Source organism: Erigeron canadensis, chromosome 3 (genome assembly GCF_010389155.1).
Source record: "Erigeron canadensis isolate Cc75 chromosome 3, C_canadensis_v1, whole genome shotgun sequence".
Classification (NCBI taxonomy): domain Eukaryota; kingdom Viridiplantae; phylum Streptophyta; class Magnoliopsida; order Asterales; family Asteraceae; genus Erigeron; species Erigeron canadensis.
Genome location: NC_057763.1, coordinates 45,485,615 through 45,509,172, shown reverse-complemented (window position 1 = coordinate 45,509,172; position 23,558 = coordinate 45,485,615). Strand labels below are relative to the sequence as shown.

At 34.1% G+C, this 23,558-nt stretch overlaps 5 protein-coding genes across 5 annotated transcripts; 2 read left to right on the top strand and 3 right to left on the bottom strand.

The window, feature by feature from the left end:
- The first annotated feature begins 8,722 nt into the window (after positions 1–8,722).
- Positions 8,723–10,370, top strand: LOC122592340 (50S ribosomal protein L34, chloroplastic). The gene is made up of 2 exons (XM_043764542.1): positions 8,723–9,062; positions 9,942–10,370. The coding sequence occupies exons 1-2, from the start codon at positions 8,852–8,854 to the stop codon at positions 10,199–10,201; spliced, it is 471 nt and encodes a 156-aa protein (XP_043620477.1). The 5' UTR covers positions 8,723–8,851; the 3' UTR covers positions 10,202–10,370.
- A 449-nt stretch (positions 10,371–10,819) lies between these two features.
- On the bottom strand, positions 10,820–12,008 carry LOC122594256 (senescence-specific cysteine protease SAG39-like). The gene is made up of 2 exons (XM_043766730.1): positions 11,570–12,008; positions 10,820–11,485 (listed from the first exon to the last, which is right to left on the bottom strand). The coding sequence occupies exons 1-2, from the start codon at positions 12,006–12,008 to the stop codon at positions 10,893–10,895; spliced, it is 1,032 nt and encodes a 343-aa protein (XP_043622665.1). The 3' UTR covers positions 10,820–10,892.
- Positions 12,009–13,962: 1,954 nt separating this feature from the next.
- On the top strand, positions 13,963–14,891 carry LOC122592236 (senescence-specific cysteine protease SAG39-like). The gene is made up of 2 exons (XM_043764430.1): positions 13,963–14,017; positions 14,108–14,891. Exons 1-2 carry the CDS (start codon positions 13,963–13,965, stop codon positions 14,692–14,694), a joined length of 642 nt encoding a protein of 213 aa, XP_043620365.1. The 3' UTR covers positions 14,695–14,891.
- Positions 14,892–15,705: 814 nt separating this feature from the next.
- On the bottom strand, positions 15,706–16,877 carry LOC122594257 (senescence-specific cysteine protease SAG39-like). Its single transcript, XM_043766731.1, has 2 exons — positions 16,445–16,877; positions 15,706–16,336 (listed from the first exon to the last, which is right to left on the bottom strand). The coding sequence occupies exons 1-2, from the start codon at positions 16,872–16,874 to the stop codon at positions 15,744–15,746; spliced, it is 1,023 nt and encodes a 340-aa protein (XP_043622666.1). The 5' UTR covers positions 16,875–16,877; the 3' UTR covers positions 15,706–15,743.
- Positions 16,878–17,631: 754 nt separating this feature from the next.
- On the bottom strand, positions 17,632–22,662 carry LOC122594255 (uncharacterized protein YNL011C). The gene is made up of 14 exons (XM_043766728.1): positions 22,298–22,662; positions 21,861–21,977; positions 21,433–21,565; positions 20,934–21,030; positions 20,749–20,792; positions 20,496–20,652; positions 20,262–20,333; positions 20,053–20,130; positions 19,811–19,912; positions 19,148–19,195; positions 18,670–18,795; positions 18,494–18,586; positions 18,106–18,308; positions 17,632–18,032 (listed from the first exon to the last, which is right to left on the bottom strand). Exons 1-13 carry the CDS (start codon positions 22,518–22,520, stop codon positions 18,198–18,200), a joined length of 1,401 nt encoding a protein of 466 aa, XP_043622663.1. The 5' UTR covers positions 22,521–22,662; the 3' UTR covers positions 17,632–18,032; positions 18,106–18,197.
- Positions 22,663–23,558: the final 896 nt, after the last annotated feature.

The following is a 23,558-nucleotide window of genomic DNA, read 5'->3' as shown; positions in this document are numbered from 1 at the left end:
AGTACTCCCTCCGTCTCACTAAACTTGTCCACTTTTTAATTTTCAAAGTCAAACTTTACGAACTTTGACCATAACAATTTGTATTTATGTTATATAATAGTTGATGAAAGTTATACAAATGAAACACACATCTAAAACACAATCAATTCATATAACTTTCATCAAATATTATATAACACAAACAAAAATATTTATAGTCAAAGTTTGTAAAGTTTGACTTGTATAAATTTTTTTTATACAAGAAAAGTGATCAAATATATACATAGTAAATATTCATTTGAAAACTAAAATTTTTGTAAAAACTAAAAAATTGGTTAAAACATAGTGATCTGAATCTACCACAATGTGTTTTAACTGTGTTTTTTAAAAACACAATGTTTGTGCTTTTTAAAAACACAATGTTTGTGTTTTTATTGTGTAATTAACACATTTTGTTAAGTCTTATATCACAGTGTGTTTTTTATAACGCGTGAAAATCAGAAAATTGTTCAAACACACTGTGATATGAATCACATTGTATTCGACCAGTTTTCTAGTTTTAACGAAAATTTTAGTTTTCAAATGATCACAACTCTATATACATAATAGTGTTTTAGGTGAAATAAAACAACTATTAAAGTAATACAAATAAAACAATAGATTTTTTTTCAGTAATAATTATCGTGCATCATAAAAATCATTGTACATCAATTGCTACGTGAATCTTCGTGCATCAATTTTACCATGATCTAAGAGTCAAGATCTTGTCTTATTTATTTTACTTTAATACTTGTTTTACAATACTCATACCCATATATAGTACAAAAACTAATGGTATATACAACTTGCATCGCACCGCGTTTTATCATGATGTTTCCGAAACTGGAAAATGTGGCATGCTTTCATGACTTCACCAAAAAGTTAACTTGTTTGCATCTTTTGATTTATACATACTCATTAATCAACTTGTTTGGAACTCGGATCATGATTTACGCATCATCGATCGTGAGTTTAATCATATCCCAAGTTAGAAAATTATCCAACAGATTAATTACATTAAAGTTCGAACAATTCTCAAATGTGATTTCAATTCGACTTTTTTTTTTTTTTTAGTATACACAAGCCAATGTGATCATGACATTATGTCTCTCTCAAGAAAATAAAAACAAATTCATATATAAAAATATAGTTAGTTGCAGTAGCACTTTCAATCTACGGTCCATTTGGTTAATTAGAAATGTATACATACTAACACTCTAGCTAGCTAAAAGTCTTTGTGAAAAAGGACATATATATATCCTTAAAGTTCAAACATACGATGTATACTCAGGAACATGTAAATAGCTGTTAGAGCATACTGAATCAATACATTGAATTCATTCAATTTCACTGAATATTATACTTAAACACATAGATAATATAAACATTAGATGATTAGATAAAAGTGATAATATTTAAAAATTAAAATCTTAATTAAGACTCAATACACATGCATTATACTATATACTAGTTACAGAGTATTTAAGGCATCATACAAATCAAAATTATAAACTTAATTAATGAAAATATAGTAAAATTATAAAGGAAAACAACGTTTAATTAGATAATATTGAATTATTACCACGTAGTATATAACTAATAGCAGTTTTGTATATTGCAATACATATATAATTTACATATACAAAAATGCTCGTCGAAGGTCGATTGTTGCAAGCTTGTGGAAAGGAAAACATTATGATGACTTTTGATGGTAGTTCAGGCTTGAGTACAACTTTTGCCTCTTGCTTCTATGGTTTGTCAACTTCAATTCATTTGGTACAAGAACATAGGGCCAAGCGATATATTGGACCAGTTTTGCACTTTTGGTTCTTCTGCTCTGTTGAGTTCATCTGAATTTTAGAGATTTTGAATTTAATTAGTTTGTCATATATTCTATTCTCATATAATTTATTTTTTTGTGTGTGTGATTGTGATGTGATTATTATATTAATTTTGTTTATTTAATTTTATGAAATTACGACTGTTTGGAAAGATTTATCATGTTTTAACATTGAAATGTGATTATGTAAAACACTTTATGTATTCCACTAATCCATTAAAACAGTTTTGCTAGAGCCTAGAGTATACTTACATTTTATGTATTCCACTAATCCATTAAAATAGTTTTGTTAGAGTCTAGAGTATACTTACTCTAGGCTCTAGCAAAACTGTTTTACTGTATGCAGTTTAGTATTTAAATTTGTGAACATTTATTTTACTTATCTTTATATATATATTACTAAGAAACAATTGGCCTATAACTCAATTGACGAATCCAAGTTTCTAATTATTAATTCTCTGATAGCCTAGTGGTAAGACAAGGCATATAATAAATCATAAGATTATTGATTCGAATCCTATAAAAAGATTTTCTTATATTATTTATTGTGTTTCTTCTTAATCTGATGTATAAACATTATTGATTGATGGGGATATGATCAGGTGATATCACTAATGGCTTGATGATACTCCAATAGTCCGTCAATAATCGAAATTCGTTGTTAAAAAGAAAAGAAAAAAAAAGTCTAAATGTTGCAGATGATAAACCATAAAAGCAAACTATCATGTCATTACTTTACAAAAAAACAAATTGTACTAATATGTTAAGCAAATTGTCAATGAAACACATATCAACTCACAATTACGTGAAAACTGTCTACTCATATATCTTTGGTTTGACTTTCCGGAGTGACAAACATGTGGTTTTTTTTTTTTCTGCTGAATTCCCTGTGATCATATCCTGCCCGAGGCCTAACAGGCTTTGAGGGTCAAATGTTCATATATATATATATATATATATATATCTAAAGGGGATGGTAATAAAAGGCTGTTAGGTACCTAAACTTAGGTGTGAAACACTCACATATTGTTTTTTAATTCATAAAATTCATGGGGCTCAAACATTTATTTATTAATCAAAATATATTAAAAAATTTGTATGTGAGGGGTTCAACACTTAAGCGGCTAAGCTTAGGTGTTTGACAACCTTATATCACTTTTTCGATATATAAATATATAAATAGATGTCAGCCGTACTTGTGATGGTTCCCAAGGATCCAATATGACCACTTTACTTAGGTCTACGTAGCCACGATATTGTTCTATGCAAACGGGGCGGTTGTTAGAAGTTCGGCGAGCTTATTTTTGTGTCGTTGGGAAAGGGTTGACCTTTCTAACGCATATCCAGTCGTTTTTGGTAAATGTTCATACAAAGATTTTTGTTACTAGTTTATATAAAATGTTTAAGTTTAAAAATGTTTTTTAACATTACTAATTTAATTTGTTTTCATAAATGAACAATTAACTTCAATCACACTTATAAAACTTAAGAGCGAACATATATACTTTAATTTCCTTTTAATATAGAAGAACCACGCACACATCAACCCCATAGATGGGGTTACCCAACCTTTTAATTTAATTGCATACTCCTATCCCCACTCCTTTGTCCATTTCAGTATGTATTTTTCTTGTGAAGGCCAATTTCTCAATAATTATCATTAAATTATTACAGTAATATATACGCCTTAACATCATATGATTGCATTTCAAGGATGATAGCGGACTTAGATCAGTTGCTTTATCAATGACTTTTAAAGATAAGATCAAAGAAAACCATGTATGAAGACAGAGAAGACACTTCCTCTTGTCCCAAGCAACTAAGCCACCATTAGCATTCATAGTGGTATATGTGTACCTACACAATTCATTGTCAACTCATAATAGTCCACAAACCAAACAATATTCTTTTATATATATACGAAGAAAAATGATTAATCAACCTAACTTATATGCCTAAAAATCAACCTAAAACCTTAAGAATTTGACATGTGGATTTCACTAATTCTCTTTCCTAATCTTGCCCTCTGATTTTTTCACATATCATCATCTTACGATTAGGCATATCTTTAGGCACACCAATTAGGTTGATTTATCATTATCCATATATGAATGGAGTGTGAAAAATAAATTTCTTAACTAACACTCTAACAGATCAACTTAATATACCAACTTACTGAGGAAAAAGCCGCATACTGTTCCGATGTTTCCATAATAACACAATTAAATGAAAAAAATGGTCTCTTTGGCTCTATCATGCTAATACTGATATTGGTTATGCATGTCATTAAATAGTATCGCATAGCATAGCATCCTCAAATCAACTTGTATATTTTCCAATAATCAAAATAGGAAACCACGTGTGTGGGAACCAATAAAGTTAGAATATTGGTATCAAGAATTTGGCCTTTTTGGGTCCCATTTTTAGGTTCAATCGAACATCATTACAGCCAAAGCAAACAAAAAGACTTTAATCTCTTATTCTCTTCTGGTACGTTACATATAGAACAAACATATTAGGTATAGTTTTGTTAAACGTTAAAACTTGTATCTTAAAGGAAATTACCATTACGTGAATGGAACTAGCCAGGCTATGCTTGTCAAATGCACGAACATAGTTGGGACTTGAGACCGAGGGATGGAGCTAAAACTATCTTTAGATCTCTAATGGTAAGGACGTCTTTACGCATTCGTTAATTCTCACATTATATTCTTACGCATCGTTACAAATTCTTAAAATTCTTTAATTTTATCTTCAACCATGTAAACATCCTTACATATCCTTATATCATATACAAACAAAAATTAGATATTAAGAATATCTAAAAACATGTCCTTAAATATGGACAAATCACATATGAACATGTAAGGACAAACATGCTTTAGTATTATAAATAAGAAAGGACAAGTAAAGATACGAAAGGACGTGTAAAATCATCCCAGTTGGATTGAAGTTATTTTAACAGACTACAACGAGGACAAGTATAAGTGCCGAGATTCTTCTTAGATTATCTAGTCGAGTTAAACTTAACCCGGAGTTGGTAAGTACATAGCTCATGTTTATTTCAAGTAATTTGGTTCCCACTATATAATTAAAAGACACACCTTTTATCCGTAAAAGGTATGAGGTGAGTTATTTTGAGAATTCGCAAAAAAAAAAAAGCGGGAACAATTATCGACTACTCATTTTGTCTCATTTTCTCTCTTATATAAAATATGAAAATTTATCCAAATCATTCAAAATATTTTATCTCACAAACCGTGAATCGTAAGATGAAAAAAAAGCATGGGTAGTCTTAAAATCAAAAAGTCGTCAAAAGTATCGAATTGCATCTCTAATGAAAGAGGACCCTGCTTTGTAAAAATGTAAATTTCCAAAAAATTCAACTTTAAATATAACTCCGTTAATAAAATGCGGAAGCGATGTTACAAAATCTCATTTGATCCCTAATGGAATCATTAAACAACTTTAAATGTTGTTACCAGCATCATATCATCACAATAATAAAAGGAAATCCACAATCAATAATATAAAATACCAACCGGCATAATAAATAAGTCTACTTAAATCAACTAGTAAATGGGTAACTAAAAGTCATCTTTATTTATCATCAATAGCTACCCCATCTCTCACAAATCTACCAACTCCATTAGCGTTTAACCCGAGGGCACAACACATTTTCAACAAAACAAGTGTCATCTTTGACATTTTAAGACTACCCATATTTTTTTCATCTAACGATTTACAGTATGTGAAATAAAACATTTTGAATGTTATGGATGAATTATAATTTATTATTGAAGAGAGAATAATGTGTGAAGAATGTGTAGTCTAGAATTGTTGTCTTATTCTTTCTTTTTTGAGAAAATTACATTTTTGGTCCCTCAAATTGGCAGGATTTTCAGTTATTACCCTTAAGTGAATTAATTATAGAAAAACCCCTAAAGTTGGTCAATTTTTTCACTTTTCACTCTGTGACTAACGACCGTCTATTAGGTTCGTTAAGTGAGGGATAGATTCGTCATTTCACCATGATTATTTCTTCTTTTTATTCCAAACTCAAACACAAAAAGGTTTTGCAAAAAAACAAAATGTCAAATGAAATCATGGCGGCCGAAAATTTGAAAATCATGCCGGAAAAATTAAAATCTAGATTTATCTCTTGTTTCTTCGAATCAGAACACGAAACATGTTGCAATCGACTCAAAATTTAATCGTGCACGAACCCTAGCCAATTTAATCCGATCTAGACTTCGCCGGAAAAACTTGACTGTCGAAAAAACTTGTTTGAATCGAAAAGAAAGATAAAATAAAGCAATTCAATTCGAATCCAACCAAATATAGCCAAAACCGATCTCGATCCAAACAATTTCGAATCCAAAAACCCTTGTTTCCGATTTCAAACTTGTGTGTTTCGAGTGTATGTTTGTGTGTCTTTCAGAGTGTGTGTTTGTGTGCTCAGTGTGTGTTTTTCAGTTCACATTTTGTTTTCCGACCCCCTTGATTTTCAAAATCTGGCTTTGTGTTTGTGTTTGGAAGAAGAATAAGATGATATCATGGTGAAATGACGAATCTGCCCCTCACTTAACGGGCCTAATAGACGATTGTTAGTCACAAAGTAAAAAATGAAAAAATTGACCAACTTCAGGGTTTTTTCAGTAATTAATTTACTTAAGGGCAATAATTGAAAATCCTGCCAACTTGAGGGACAGAAAATGTAATTTTCTCTTCTTTTTCTTGTTAGTTCTCAAATAACCATTCCTCAAAAGGTATGGGTGTTTGACTGTTTGGTAGGATGGAATGGAAATGGTAGAAATGGAATGAGAATTACTTCCCTTGTTGGTTACATAAGAGAATGAAAATGAAGAGGTAAAAGGGCGGATCATTTCCATTCTCATAATTTCTTTCAAAATGGTGAGGAATGGTGAGAATGAAATCAAGTTAACCTTTTTCTTATTTTCTCATGGATTTAACTATTAATTTCAATAATTTATATCATGATATTATAATTAATTTTTGTTAATTTTTTTTTTCCATATTAATTTGTTTATTTTTTACATTTCTCTTATGTTCATGTTTTGTTGTTACCAAACAATGTAATATATTCACTTTCCAAACACTCATTCTATTTCCTATTATTTACTTTCTTTATTACATTTACATTTTGTATGATTTCCTCCTACCAAACGTAAGTGTATAAACTTTGGTAAGATATATGTTGTGGTATTTGGTCTCAAATTTTGTCCACATTTTTATAGATATTAGATATTTATATTCTTTAATGTGTTTGATAATAATACTTGCCTCATATCATGATTATATACATACCCTATATCCTATATAAATAAAACACCATGATTCAAAAACAATATGACCCATAACTAGAGATGGTAAAAATACACGTACTCGATAGGGAATTCGATACCCACACTTGATTTGAGCAAAGAATCCCCGAGTTAACCGGGGAGGGGGACAAGTATATGGATGTAAATCTATTCCCCGATTAGGATGGGAAACCGTAAATCCCCGATTCCCATACCCAAACCCAAAAGTACTATATATTTATTAGAATCACTTTAAGTTCTTTTCTATATATTAGAATCATTTTGAAGTTTAGAGCTTTTGTTTAATATACTTTTTATGTGTTATACTTTATTAATCATTTACTTAATATATATATATTAGTGTATACATAAAAAGAAAAATGTTGAAATACACATTCTACTTCTTATCTACTACTACAATATAAATATATGTTCTTTCAAAAAAGATATCCCGGATACCCGACGGGGATCCTCGATACCGGATGAAGACGGGTACGGGGATGTAATTTAATATCCCGACGTGGATGGGGACTACAAGTCAAAATCGGATACGGGAATGGGGATTGAGATCCCCGACAATACCCTCCCCATTACCATCTATACCCATAACTGTTCATAAAATCGAAATACTTTATCACAAAACCAATGATCCAACGCGACCCAAAAACAAATCCAGTCCGTCCAAAACACCGCATTATCCTACATATGACCCATTATTTTTCTGTGATTCTCGTTAATTGATTGTTTAGTTTATTGCAAAATGTATACTAAGCTTACTTTTTATTTAATTTAATATTTTTATAACTAGACGTACATAATAATCAACGAAAGAAAAACTTTGGTCCTAAAGCTTATCTTGGATGTAAAGTCACAATGATATCAATGCTAACAGCCATACAAACAGCACTTCGAAAAGCTTGTGTGTAGGGACTATGCTTTAAATTAGCATAGAGACACTTTCGTTCTATAGTCAACTGGTTACAATTTTCTAGTATAATAACAACAAACTTTGACGTTCGAACTAATTAAGAGCTTTCATTTATGCACGTGAAATCAAGTAGAGGTTGATCAAGTTTACACGCAAGAGGTTGTGATTTTTTTTTCCTGATGTGATTTCAAGAGCCGAACAAAAATGAATACCACAAAGAAAAGTCAGGACCAGGCTCCCTAATGGAACACACGGTTATCATACGTTTGTTTAATTTGGATTCAGAACATTCTAGCCGAGTAGCTGATCGATTAATCATTGAGTGATTTTTACGTAATACACTAATACTACAACTAATAATAGACAGTCAATTACTTATTATTATTATTTTTTTTCTTATTGATAAATTTATTATGTCAACGATAAACACCTAGGACTAATGCCAACGGATGTGTCAGGTCATTTTGCTCGCCTCTAGTCTCTTCGTTTTGGAGACAGTGAGACACTAGTGGCCTCTCTTCACGACTTCACCTAGCCTTAAGAAGTGATGGTTAAAGGCCCCCCCAAAAAAAAACAGGCCAAATTAAATTCTGCCAAGCCCAATACAACCTTGTTGAAGTTACCAATTTAGCCCTATCTCCTGAAAGAACCCGATAAGGCTATCATCATATTTCTGTCAAAGAGGATAACAGAATAAACAACAGAGCAAAAACCAAGAAAGAAATCTTGAATCTTGAAGACATGGCGATGTCTTGTGTATCATCCGTTTGTACAACATTTGGAGCACAGAGTACAAGAGCTTCACTCCCTTTCATCAATGCTTCAAGAAGCTCAGTTTCCCTAAAACCAGTTGCAGCTCTTGCTTCAAATGCATCATCATCTGGGATTCTTCACTGTTCATTTGTATCTTCTTCGCTTTCTTTTTCATCTTCATCTTCATCTGCATTTGCAGGTATTTTTCCTTTTACCAAAATCTTGAAATTAGTATCAAGATTGCATTTTTAAGCCTTAATAGTTACTGGGTATGTTGGTTTTTTTTTATCTTGGTGTTATGGGGTTTGTTAAAGTTTGAAAATTTAGGGCTATTAATGTTTTAAAAGATTCTGGGCTATGTTTGTTAGTTTCTTGGAAGCAGTCTATTAGGGTTTGTTCTGTTATAGGAGATTGCTATATGTTATTATTATTATGTTATTCTCTAAGTAATTTGATTAGTCAGGATTTCGGAATTCCTATTTTGGTTGATAAGAATGTTAAGTACTTTTTTTCGTATGTAGTTTATGGTCTTGTTGGATTTTCACCTATGTTTAGTAAGGATATTCATTTAAATCATAGAAGTTTTAATTTCAAACTAAGTTGTCATATTTATACAGTGTCGGACTGTCAGGTGTCCTAGAAGTGAAATATGTATAGAGCGTACATACATGTTCGTTATATACAACTTGAAAGCTTGGTACTCAAATCTTGTGATGTATCCGTTAATGTTAGTTTCGATTTCTCGTTGATAACAATCATTTAGAAAAGATTGTAAAGTCTATGAACTCATTCAAAGTGGCCGGGAACTGTAAAGTTCTAGGCAACTTCCAAAGAAAGAGGCCGAGTTTGGTTTTACACATCATATAGATTACAAGTATTTGTAGCTTTCCTCAAAAGTGATGCATATTTTGCTACTAATCACACAGTCCATTTAGATTATCTAGTATCTAGTAATTGTAATGTACCTATGATAAAGAAAAAAAGAATTTACAGAGGTTTGATCTTGAAAATTGGTCCATTGACTTTATAAGTCGACACACACTACTGAATTGTCAGATGAACTTGCCAATTGTTACAGGTTCATCTTTGGGATTGGATTTTAGCTCTGGGAGTGGGACAGAACCACAAAAACGGCGTAGTTTGGTGGTGAGGGCTGGGAAAAAGTTTCAACTTGCTCAAACAAAGAGGAACAGGTCCCGAAAATCTTTAGCCCGGACTCATGGTTTTCGTTTAAGAATGAGGACTACAAGTGGAAGAGCTTTGTTGAAGCGCAGAAGAGCCAAGGGGAGATGGATACTCTGCACTAAATCTAACCCTAGTAGCGGAAAACGTGCTTAAGTGAGTGAGTTGCTACTTCAGGTCACCCTTGCAGACCTTTGTTAATGACATTTTGCTTCATTTGTGTAATTGTATTAATTTCAAGTTAGTTCAGCTACTCAAACATTCTCTTTTGTCACTATTTCTTAAGCAATATATCCCAATATCTGTGAAATTTATTAGTTTTGAATCGAGACTTCCGTGTTTTGCGTAGTTGTGAAAGTTTTTTTCATGTTATGAGGGGGTAGCAAATGACTTTAGACTTGAAGTTATGGTTTTGTATAAGGCTTTAATGTTAAGTTTAGCAGCCAGATCTATGAGATGGTGTAAGAAAATGCTTTAATTAATTAAGGAACATGGCGACACATATCTCCTATGCTAGGCATTATAGGAGCTGGATAATATTAGTTCTATACCTTGCAGGTGGACCTATGTTTTGGGTTTAAATATGACATTTTGGAAGTGTTGTTTCTATACTTCTTTACAAAACAATCAACTCTAGTTCAGAAAATACAAATTGTATCGACCAGTTTATTCATGACAGATTGACACTTACTTCCTGTAATATGTTTGTCTTAATGTTTACTTGGTTTTTGGCCTTTAATTTACATAAGAGTCCTCATACTTCCATGAGGCAATTAGAAACATATGGACAAGAATAAGAAAGGCTTGATATACATAGATTCCACATCTGTAACTTCCAAGGCGTAAATCAAGCAGTTGGATAAGAAGCCATCATAGCAATGCCACATAGGCCTTCCTTAGCTTCCACATCTCTCTGCATCCTGATGTATCCCTCTTCACCCCAACTGGTGCCCCACGAGTTCTTCACGAGCCAGTACTTGACGCCATCATCACTGGTTCCATATCCAACGGCTGTAACCCCGTGGTCTAATTCAGTACCGCAGGTTCCATTAAAAACACCACTGGAGTAAAATTGGAAGTCAGACTCTCCAGCATCGATGGCAACAGAAACAGGCTGCATAGCAACAGCCTTCAACAAAGCTGACTCGCTGTTAACAGGTACATCCTCATGTCCCGTGATCTTGGCTGCATATACATCTTCCTCTTTTGTGTTGCAGGTTGCATCTGCTGCCTCGTAAGGGTAGGCAGCCTCGGTGTTGATGCCTTTGTTTTTGACAATAAATGTGAATCCACCGTCCATGTAACCGCCTTCACACCCTTGGTCTTCTCCACTCCTGTCACAGTCAACCAGCTCTTGCTCCGATAGTGAAATCAGTTTCCCAGTGGTGAGTTGAGTAATTCCTTCAGTAGCTGCGATTGTTGAAAACGCCCAGCAGCTCCCTATGGATTATAGAACGATAATAGTTAAAAATGAATAAAGTCTAGGAGTTAGGGTCTTCGATATAGAATCTAGGATGGGCTTACCACATTGACCTTGATCCTTGATAGGGGTAACAGCTCCTTTCTTCCTCCAGTCCATGCTAGATGGGACGGCAGTCACATCTTCATACTTAAATGATGTGCTCTGCCTCGATCTTGGTGTTGATGGGAACTTGAATCCGTTGCGAGTGGCCTTAAACTCCTCATTTGTTTGGTCTGCAAATCCATTGATGCTTAGCTTGTAAGCCTGGTTCCCAGCATTGTTGAATGCTTCAATGTATGCGACATTGTCCTTGAATATCTTGAAGCGCATTTCTCTTTCCATGTCATCTTTATATACACGTCCATAGCGAGTCATCCATTCCTCATGCCTTTGTAACATGGTCTCGTCATTTAGTGTTCTAGAAGTGACCTGCTGACATGCCCACATCCCAAAAACCAGCAGGGCTGCTAGGATGATTGACCTATTGAGTGAAAAACCCATTGTTTTGGTTTCTGATAATATGAGTATGATTCTTAAGTTACTAAATGTGATATACTCTACAATCTTTGAAGATAGTCTATATATAGAGGGAGAAGATGCTTGCTTAGAGGTCTTCTTGGCATTCAAAGATGTAGAAATTTTGGGTTAGGATAGTTGGCAAGGCAAGGCAATATATCTTTATAGGTTAAAATTAGAACTATATTGCCACAATTTGAAACCTGATTTGTTTTTTGTTTTTTACTTTTGGAGCGGTGTTACGTTAATTATATTGGTTTGTCAGTGTTGATATGACGAAGGAGCAGTTCTATACATCGTTTTTGGATTATCTTTTGTCTTAAGTTACATTTAGGCAATAGAACCTCATAGTCTCAAGTAGTCAAATACATGTATAACGTAGCTATGAGTAGTTCACTCATACAATTCAAGGTACTTGAAGACCTGTATATCATTACACGCCATTGGGTGAGTAGAATGTCTTTTACACTCATAAAATGCATACAAACATAACATTTTTATACACTTAAAAGAGTGAACTTTTTCTTTTTACATCTAAAATAATGTTTTACATGATTAAAAGTTGGGTTAAATCCATAAAAAAGGTAACCTATTTACATGAATTTCCTATTAAAGGTAACCTATTTTCTTTTCGTCTACTTAAAGGATCTTATTTTCAAAAAGTTCCAAATAAAGGGTATCTCGTTAGTTTTTGACAGATGGAGCTCGTTAAGTGCCACGTCATCGATGCCACGTCATCATTTTTGATGATGTGGCACTTGACTTTGACGTGGCACTTAACTTGACTTGATTTTGACCGGTCAAAGTCAAGCGCCAAGTCAACAAAACTGATGACGTGGCATCGATGATGTGGCACTTAACGAGCTCCGTCTATCAAAAACTAACGAGATACCCTTTATTAAGAACTTTTTGAAAATAGGATCCTTTAAATAGACGAAAACAAAATAGGTTACCTTTAATAGGAAATTCATGTAAATAGGTTACCTTTTTATGGATTTTTCCCTTAAAAGTTCGAAAAAACAAACAAATTATATGCGCATTTTGAAAAGTTTGTAGAAAACTGAATAGAAATCAAATATTTGTTGTAGTGATTGCAGACTTGCAGTGGCATACTGGTGTATTAAGAATTTGAAAGCCAACGGAACTCTTTACAATGTATATAGTGTATGTGCATGAGTTCATACAAGGTTAGAAGAAGAATAAAGTAGTGATATACAAGAAAACAACAAAGTATTCTTTAAAGTGACTTCAAAACTGAGACAGTGTAGATTAATTAAAACACAGGACACTACACTATCTAGCTAAGTACAAAACCAATCCTAATTATATATGAAAGGTCAGATTAAACTTCAGTTTTCTAATAGTAAAATATCAACATAATCGTCATTATGTCTTGCCCTGCCCCACCAATCACGTAATTATGTACTTAAGTTTGTGTCTATATATACCATTTTTCACATGGCTAAGAAAGGCAATTACATATCTTCTGCAATTCGAACCTCCGGATTAGTTTGTTAACCTCACGAGTCCATTAGCAATTTAGCACGACTCAAAGTTAATTATGGGTTTCTCACTCAACAGATCAGTCACCCTAGCCGTAATGCTGGTTTTTGGCATGTGGGCATGTCAAGTATCATCACGTGTGCTAAATGAAGAGACCATGTTACAAAAGCATGAACAGTGGATGGCTCGTTTTGGGCGTGTATATAGAGATAACGAGGAGCGAGAAATGCGGTTTGAGATATTCAAGAACAATGTGGCATACATAGAAGAATTCAACTCTGGAAATCAGGCCTACAGGATGAGTGTCAATAAATTTGCTGACTTAACAAATGACGAGTTCAAAGCTACTCGTAATGGATTCAAGATCCCATCCACCCTAAAATTGGCTCAAAACAAACCGTTTAGGTATGGAGACTTAGCTGAAATTCCACCTAGTATGGATTGGAGAACGAAAGGAGCCGTTACTCCAGTTAAGGATCAAGGTCCTTGTGGTGAGTCAGTAATAAAATTTCGAACTAACACTATTTTGTTAATTAGTTTGATATTTTTGGGCTCACTTACTGTTGATATTTAATCATTAGGAAGCTGTTGGGCATTTTCAACAATTGCTGCTACTGAAGGAATTACTGAAATTACCACCGGGAAACTGATCTCACTATCGGAACAAGAGCTGATGGATTGTGACAAGAACAGTGAAGACCACGGATGTGAAGGAGGATACATGGTCAATGGGTTTGAGTTTATTGTTGAAAACAAAGGCATAAACACGGAGGCAGCATACCCTTACCAAGGAGCAGATGGAACTTGCAACACTACAGAGGAAGCTGTTCATGCAGCCACAATTAGCGGATATGAGAATGTACCTACCAACAATGAGTCAGCCCTGTTTCAGGCAGTGGCTATGCAGCCTGTTTCCGTTGCTGTTGATGCTTCGGAATTCCAGTTTTATTCTGGTGGTGTTTTTAATGGAACATGTGGTACTGAATTAGACCATGGGGTTACAGCCGTTGGGTATGGGACCACTGATGATGGTATGAAATACTGGCTCGTGAAAAACTCATGGGGAACGAGTTGGGGTGAAGAGGGATACATCAGGATGCAGAGGGACGTTGAAGCTAAGGAAGGGATATGTGGTATTGCTATGATGGCTTCTTATCCAACTGCCTGATATACGTCTTATATGAATGATTTTGGATTTATGTAATATCTATATCTTAATCATCTTGTCCATATTTTGTGACTTGTAACATGAAAATTCAGAAAATTGCATAGTACGATAGTATCTGATACACTTATCTGTAATCTATGTATAAAGAAACTGAACTGTATACATGGTCTTCTTTTATTTATCAGAAAAATATTTGTCTAATGGAATGCATTTCATCCCAACCCTTGCCTTTTAGTATCTTAAATAGATATGACAAGTTGCGGCTATACAACCGCAAAAATTTGAAAGGGTTGCAGTAAGCATAACCAATATGATGACCCTGAACCTTAACTAGGGTGAGTGGGTTCCTTTTTGTTACCTATAGTCTATGGTATGTTGTACTGCAGTGAGTCAGTGACCAAAGTGCCTTTGGTTGGAGCTATTCGAGATGATCTATCAACCAAGAGATTGTTCATTCTAGTCACATAGATGTCTGTCTTTGTAAACAAAGAAAAAAAGAAGTTTTCACTGCAATAACTTCTATATAGTGATAACCCAAACACAATAATATTCAAGAAAACGAAAAGGAACAAAGTCGGTGTACTTTTGAGAGCCACCCATCATGTAACGTGTAATAACCCTTGTCTGATTAGTAATTAACCTCAACATTGACTTGATCTAACTCACTTATATAGACTAAGTAAACAAGGTAACAGCAAATTGATTTTAGTGGAGAACTAATGCCCAAAAGCAACCGAAAAAAAGGGGATATATAAATAGATTTTGTTTACACTTCAGTTTCATGGATATTAAGGGTGAAATGTTTAGACACTGTAATAAAAAAGTTGTTAAGAAGCACGTCTTTTGTAAGTACCAAATTTTCTTTCTTTAGTAAAGGTCTTGATCATTAACTTATATACAACAGCCCCAATTTTTACATATACATATTTACTGAATTTTCATGACAGAAAAGAAGAATCATCCACAAGATAACGCCAAGACAACTTGATTTTACATAGATTCAGCATCAGAAGCTTCCTTGCCTACCTCGAGCATATATCAACTATCAATTAAGCAGTTGGATAAGAAGCCATCATAGCAATGCCACAGAGCCCTTCCTTAGCTTCAACGTCCCTCTGCATCCTGATGTATCCCTCTTCACCCCAACTCGTGCCCCACGAGTTCTTTACGAGCCAGTACTTGATGCCATCGTCACTTGTTCCATATCCAACTGCTGTAACCCCATGGTCTAATTCAGTACCGCACGTTCCGTTAAAAACACCACTGGAGTAAAATTGGAAGTCAGACTCTCCAGCATCGATGGCAACAGAAACAGGCTGCATAGCAACAGCCTTCAACAAAGCTGACTCACTGTTAACAGGTACATCCTCATGTCCCGTGATCTTGGCTGCAGATATGTCTTCCTCTTTTGTGTTGCAAGTTGCATCTGCTGCCTCGTAAGGGTAGGCAGCCTCGGTGTTGATGCCTTTGTTTTTGACAATAAATGTGAATCCACCATCCATGTAACCGCCTTCACACCCTTGGTCCTCTCCACTCCTGTCACAATCCACCAGCTCTTGCTCCGATAGTGAAATCAGTTTCCCAGTGGTGAGTTGAGTAATTCCTTCAGTAGCAGCTATTGTCGAAAAAGCCCAGCAGCTCCCTATATATTGATTATTGTAACATGCAGCAAGTAAACGGAATTAATTACTGGAACAAAAAGAATATATCGGTAGCGTTCGATTTTGTAGTTTAATTACGATGGGCTTACCACATTGACCTTGATCCTTGATTGGGGTAACGGCTCCTTTCTTCCTCCAGTCCATGCTAGATGGAACCGCAGTCACATCCTCATGCCTGAATGCTGTGGTTCGAGCAGATCTCATATTGGATGGAAACTTGAATCCGTTACGAGAGGCTTTAAACTCCTCGTTTGATTGGTCTGCAAATGCGTTGATGCTCAGTTTGTAACCATGGTTCCCAGCGTTGTTGAAGGCTTCAATGTAGGCCACATTGTCCTTAAATATTTTAAAGCGCAATTCTTTTTCCTCGTTATCTCTATACACACGGCCATAACGAGCCATCCATTCCTCATGCTTTTGTAACATGATGTCTTCATTTAATGTTCGAGATGTAACATTGCATCCCCACATCCCAAACATGAGCAGTGCTACAAAGGTAAGTGAGCTGTTGAGTGACATCCTTATAACTACTTAAGATTTGTTTTCTTGCTGTGTGAGAACTTTGATTTTCAAGTAACTGAATTTAGATTTGTACTCTCAAGTCTATGAGGAAATGGGTTATATATATTATATAGAAGATCGAATAATTAGTATGCTCAGACGGATGGACCAAAAAAGTTCTTAATAACGTACTTGGCATGGCAGGGCAAAATCTAATGACAACTTATAAATTATGTTAAAACGTTGGTTTGCTTTGCCAGAGACGTTGTCTTGTTAAAGTTCAGCTTTCTGTTCTTTGATATTTATTCAGCATACTCCAAAACTGTTGTCAAGCGTTTCAGTGACACCAAAACTGTCTTAGTCTAACTAGTTAAGGACGGTATTATGTCTTTGTCTATTCGAAGCCAAACACAAAGAATAAAAAATGTCTTAAAAAGATAGCAGTCATTACAACAGGAATGGGCTGAAACTTTATTCCACTAGTCTAATTGTAAGGTGGGGAAAATTGTCATAACCAAAACAAGCTTCTCTTAGGATGACCTGAAATCTTCTTTGTTTAAGTAGCTAATTTCACATATAAACAACCTTATTAACGACCCTTAACTGCAGTCTGCAACTAACAGTGGTAAAGGTTCACCAAAAAAGGGATTTTTCTTGTACGGTGACTTGATTTTGAATGCAGCTACCCCTACAGAAGTTTACCTATAATAATGACAATAGCATAGTTTTCAATGGTACGTTTGGAGTGAAACAGCATCACTTTTGCCACCAAATACAATAATAATAGGAGGTTACTAATTTCAAGTGGGCTTAAGACCATTCACATACTCGGGCACAGCTATCAACTCAACCCCTAACAGGAGAGCAAATGTGACAACCAAGTATTAGTAACTCAAGTTGTCAGGTACACTGTATTTCATGGAACGGTTGTATGATTCTAAAGAACACTGTATTTCTATTTTTACAAAATTAAGCTGGAAGTACAAATGGTAAGTTTTTGAAACTGACTATGTTGCCAACTTGAATCACAACATATATACAAAGCTAATACTTGCAAGGAGAATGCTATGATAGTCACCAGCTAAATTTTAGACAATTCTGCTAGCTTCAGAGCTTCCTACTTCATACTTCTACATAATGAAATGGATTACTTGGTACCTTATGCCATTTCTTGAACTGCACAATATTATCAAAACAAATTAGTACTGCGTTCCAGAGAACTTGATAACTTGAATGCACTGAAGTGTACCTAAAGTTGAATTTGAAGGGACTAAAGATTGCAGAAAATCCCCAACATAAATGCTAATCATGTGACGCTATTGTTGGTGTTATAATATCCCCTTAGCTTTGCTTGTTCATGCTTGCGGTTAGTAAGCTAGCAAGAGCTTGTATCAAAGATTTCGGATCATAAACTATACCCACTTTTGGATCATGCACTGACTCAACGGGGACCTGCGAAGTTTATAGTTGACCATTACAAAATGTTTATTTCCACAATATCCATCGTAATTTGTCTTTGAAATAGTGACATGGCTAACTTCACAATTTCTTCAACTTCATTTGGTACCAAATGAATAACAAGGTAAAAAAAATATATATATAACATACGTATAGAAGATTGTGAGAAACCTACATACCACATGAACGATTCCTTGGGCAGCCAAGCATTTGACATCTACAGGTACTTGACCACCTTTTGGCACAAAAATAGTGTTAATATATTCACTTGGCTGCAAAAACCACAATACATAAATTTGATCAACCGTCAAGGATAGTTTGAAACTATAACTGAAAATTTAGCCATCAAACTCACGTTGTTTTCTAGACGATTGTTGAGATGACCATAAGTTCTATTTAGAGCATCGGTGATGGCAGTTACAAAGCAAGAGGCTGAAAAGCCACTAGTTTCTCGATCAGAAGTACCATTCAACAAAAGTACCTGATATTTATTATAGTAAAAAAATTTTACAATCTAGCAATGTCTTGGCATCAGAAAGGATGTCATAAAATAGAATAATCACTGTTGAAAAAAAAAGAATAAACAATAGGGTTTTAAAGAAAATAACATCAAACAATGTTTGATATAAAATGTGTTCTATCACAGGTTTACTCGTAAAGCATCCTAGGAATTATTTTTCTAAATACCAAAGAGCCTTTGACCAGGCAGTATTCGAGATGACCCACCAACCAAGAGGTTGTGGGTTCTAGTCCATGAAGGACATATGGTAAATATGTGTGGATACTTGTCTGTCTACAAAAATAAACTTTTTAAGTGTCCATTTGAGACTTACTTTTGCACATGATCTTGAAGCAATAATTTCCCCAACTCCTAGCAAGACCTGCATAATTATAGCATGAAAAAAATCAATTGGCCAAATAAAATCAGGAAAGAGCATTATGCAGAACCAAAATATGGCACTACTCAATTTGCCTAATACTGTCATACTAGTCCAAATCAAAAGGTTTAGCTTAGGGATGAATATTAAACCCATTTACTAATGAGTGGGTTAATTTGGCATGTGTTTTATCTATAACCAGTTAATCTGATAAGATTATACAAAAAAAAAAAAAAAAAAAAAAAAAAAAGAAAAAGAAGGGAATAGGTCAAATAGATTGAAAGTTGTCCATAGTGTATTTTCAACGCATACAACCTTCTAGCTCAATTATAGCAAAAGAGAAACATAGTGGTATTAGAATTAAATGACTTTTTGTAATCATATTTTTGACACAATACATATTTACTGGAAAAAATGTGTTTCAATCCAGCCCGAAATCGCCCATTTTGACCCAAGCGTATTTTTGACACGTTACCCAGCCCACCCCTTTTGCTGTCTCCAGTTTAAAACCCCTTTCTTATAAAATCCTCAACAATTTAGCCAAAGAACACAACCCATGAAAATTATACTTGAGCAACTACAGTCAACCATCAGTATGACAATAAAGTATGAAATTACCAGAGAGGGACAGATGGAAGTAAAGAGGGATCCCATGCCATATACAATGCAATCCACATTTCTCAACTGTTCAAGAACAGATGGATTTACATTGGGGAAGACCTGCCAGATAAACAGAAATAAACACATCAATGATTTTGTAAATTAATAATACCTGATACTATAGCTAACAGCTATAATGCCAGTTTTAGTTGACAGAAATTTCAAGCTTTATAATTCTTTAAAAAATCTAGAATGTTCACCTCGTGTAATAAGTTGCTTCCTTCACTGGACATGTAGAAAACCCTCTTTATTCTTGAAGGTAGAGCGGAGGAATTTACCTATACATAAAGATATATAACGAATAGTGGTGTTATTTTTGTCTGCAGCATTGAATTAGAATTTATATAAATCTTAATAAAGGTATTCTTATAAATAAATAAATAAAACATTCAATTAAATGCAAATTTACCTTATCTATAAGTTGCAATGATCCACTACTCGGATGAGATATCTCATTCTGACCACGAATTATCGTTCCATCCTAAACTTCAGAAGAAAAACAGTAGGCAACAAGATAGTGTTACAGAGAATAAAACATCCGATCATTAAAGTTCAGGGCATCTATCTTAAAGCGATAACAAAAATCACCATTGTATTACAGAACAATTAAAAAAAGTTTCATGATACAAGTTGCTTAGCTTACCCATAATTCACACCCCAAAGTAAGGCGATCATTGGTGGATATCACTGGCAGGACCAGACTCTCTGATGGAATCTGAGAAACACGCGAAAACAAAAATATTGCAGCATCCAGAGACTGAAAGAATATACGTGCACCTGCAAAGAAAAAGTTACCAATGCTGGAAGAAGTGGTTCGAGTTAGATAATTAGTTCAATCTCACTCGGAATAGCATGCTAAAAGAAAATTAACAATAAATGAATAACGTTACGCATACCTCCCATTGCTAAAACTAAATGACTCATTGGTTCTTCGAAGGATCTGTGAGTATAAAGAACCCGTTTATTAACGAAGTGTAAATAAAAAGATGTAAAAGCATTAAACAGGTATACTTTTCATTTAAACAATCACATCTACTCTTGATTAGAAATAGAACATTAACACACAGCAAAAGCAGGAAACCTGATTCTGAAAATAGGCAAGAAAGGCACGAATGGTTTCTCGGTATGGCTTTGAAACATCTTTCCATAAAAGATGTTCCCCTTCCACAATGCCGTACCTGTACAGTTATTAGCTTAGCACCCTCGCAACATAAATTACTTTAAGAATGGTAAAGGTGTGTTTTTTCAGGCCGTTAAATAGAAAATAGGTCCATTCAGGTTGTATTTATTAATTGCGGGTCTATGGGTAAATATGAAAACTCGCGTCTCAAAAGTCGCTTATTACATATGCTTTTCAAAGAACCGGCCTCATTCATTAAATATAATATACGGCATAGTTTCTATAAGCACATTTAACACAATAATCATTTGCAAGATGTAAAATAAAATGGACAATAGGAGTGTTGTATCTTTGACTTCTTTTAACATATTATCCATCTCACGCCACCTCTAGAATTCTAGACAGCAGGCTATTCAGAGCACTATATAATCAAAATGATTCTAAGTTTACAAGTATGTACCATTCTAACTTGGCTGCTTGTGCATCGAGAGGGAGACGATAACCAAGCAAAGTCCGCACTGCAAGAGCCTCAGAAGTACTTTGATCAGACAACCGCAAGCATCTTGACCGTATGTCTCCAACTGCTGGACCCCCTGAAACATGAACAACAAGATTTCCGAGTCAAAAAACCAAACAGTTACTCCTTTTACAGATTACCTTATATCCTGGGCTTATTGAAATTTCGAAGGCCAGTAAACTCACATTTCTCTGGCTTATGAGCTGATCAACTTCTGAGTTTAATTAACAGATACGCTCGTGTTGATAGACTAACAAATCAGAATATTGAGTGTATTGGTTTTTTAATACTTTCAACAAGCCGATAAGCCGAAAACATGATAAGGCAATCCAAAGACCCACTAAATGTCATAGAAGAATCGTAAACGTTACCTAAAACACGGACAATCTCAGCTGTACTTCCGCCGTCATCAGAAACAGGAAGAACATGGGCAACACTAGTAGTCAACTTCTTAAGCTCTTCAACCACACCATTAAAAGCAGTCCCTCCTATAAATCAGTAAATTCTAGAATAATCGGGCTTAGCCGATAAAAGGGTCTTCCTTTTTGACCTTATAAATCAGTAAATTCAACTGAAACCCCATCAACTTCATTTTGTAATTACTAGTATAGTAATGTCCTTTGAGTATCATATAATATATCTCATTATCCTGATAATTGAAAATATCAAAATCTTGCAATAATTAAAATAAAAACACAAAGTAACATTAGGACTCGGTTAGCCCAAATATAAGCCGCATACATCCAAGTCAAGATTGGGGATAAATGTATTTATATTTATATATGTATACATACATATAAATACATACCTGAGAAAACAAGAATGGAAGGCTGGAAGGAAATAGCAGCAGCAGAAGCAGGGGGTGAATTGTAAATATTATTAGAGTTATAATTAAGGGAAGACATGAAAAGGGATCTTGAAGAAGAAGAAGAATGTTGTTGGATTGGAATAGAGAAAGGGTGTTGATTGTTGCTAAATATAGAAAGGGGAGGAGGACTGGTGGTGATGGTGCTGCCAATTTTCAACACCATTATATTTGATTCCTTATTATTCTCTTGTTTCAATTTTCTATCCTGCTCTCCTTCACCGTCATGTGTTTTTCAATCAAAAAAATACCACTGCTCTTCATTTACCTTCTATTATCAAAAATCTAAACAAAGCATGTATGCATTAGAACTGCCAATTTTTCTTTGGGAAAATGTTATAATAACATCATGACGAATGGGTGATCCATTTACATCAATTTTCACACGTTTTAATAACTCCCGAATGTATTCTCGAGTCTTTATTAAAGGAAAAAAAAAAATTGAATAGGAGAAGAAAGGATACAAAATTATATTTATAAAATGCATTCTCGAGTTTTATCATTTAAAAGAAAAAAAAGTGAATAAAAGGATGTAAAGGCATTCTTGAGTTAAAAGAGAAGGATAAGAAAAGATAAAAATATGTAATTTTACATTTATAACCTCATAATTATTATAGTTCATATAATGGTTGAAAGGTATATTGATAAATTTATAACTTATCCTTCCAAATCATGTCGAATATGGAAGAAAAGTTTTTAGCTCCAAAACCCCTCACTTTTCCTTTCCATCACTTTCCTTTCTTTTAATAAAAAAACTCAAGAATACAAAAACATAAGTTTTCCTTTCCTTCCCTTTCTTATCTCATCAAATTAAAACTCGAGAATGCACCCTAAGGTTTGTTAGAAAAACGTCATTTAACTAGATAATGTTAACGTCATATAACTTTTCCAGGTGTAGTCTTACTTTCATTTTGTAATGTTTGCATTCTATTCTATTTTTAAACGATGAATAATGTTTACAATTTACAAAAGTCTTATTATCTTATACTGGTTTCAAGAAAGTTATAACAAAGAAAAAGTATGTCTAACTCGATTCAACTACTGGATATCATTGAAAAAGTATTGTTTTATATATATACTAGGTATTTAACCTGCAATTTTAAAATAGAATTTATTAATTTGAATGGTGTGACTTTGCAATAAATATCTTTTCTATTCTTTAAAAAAAGTTTGAAATTACTTGTGAATGCTGGTAAGTCTATCA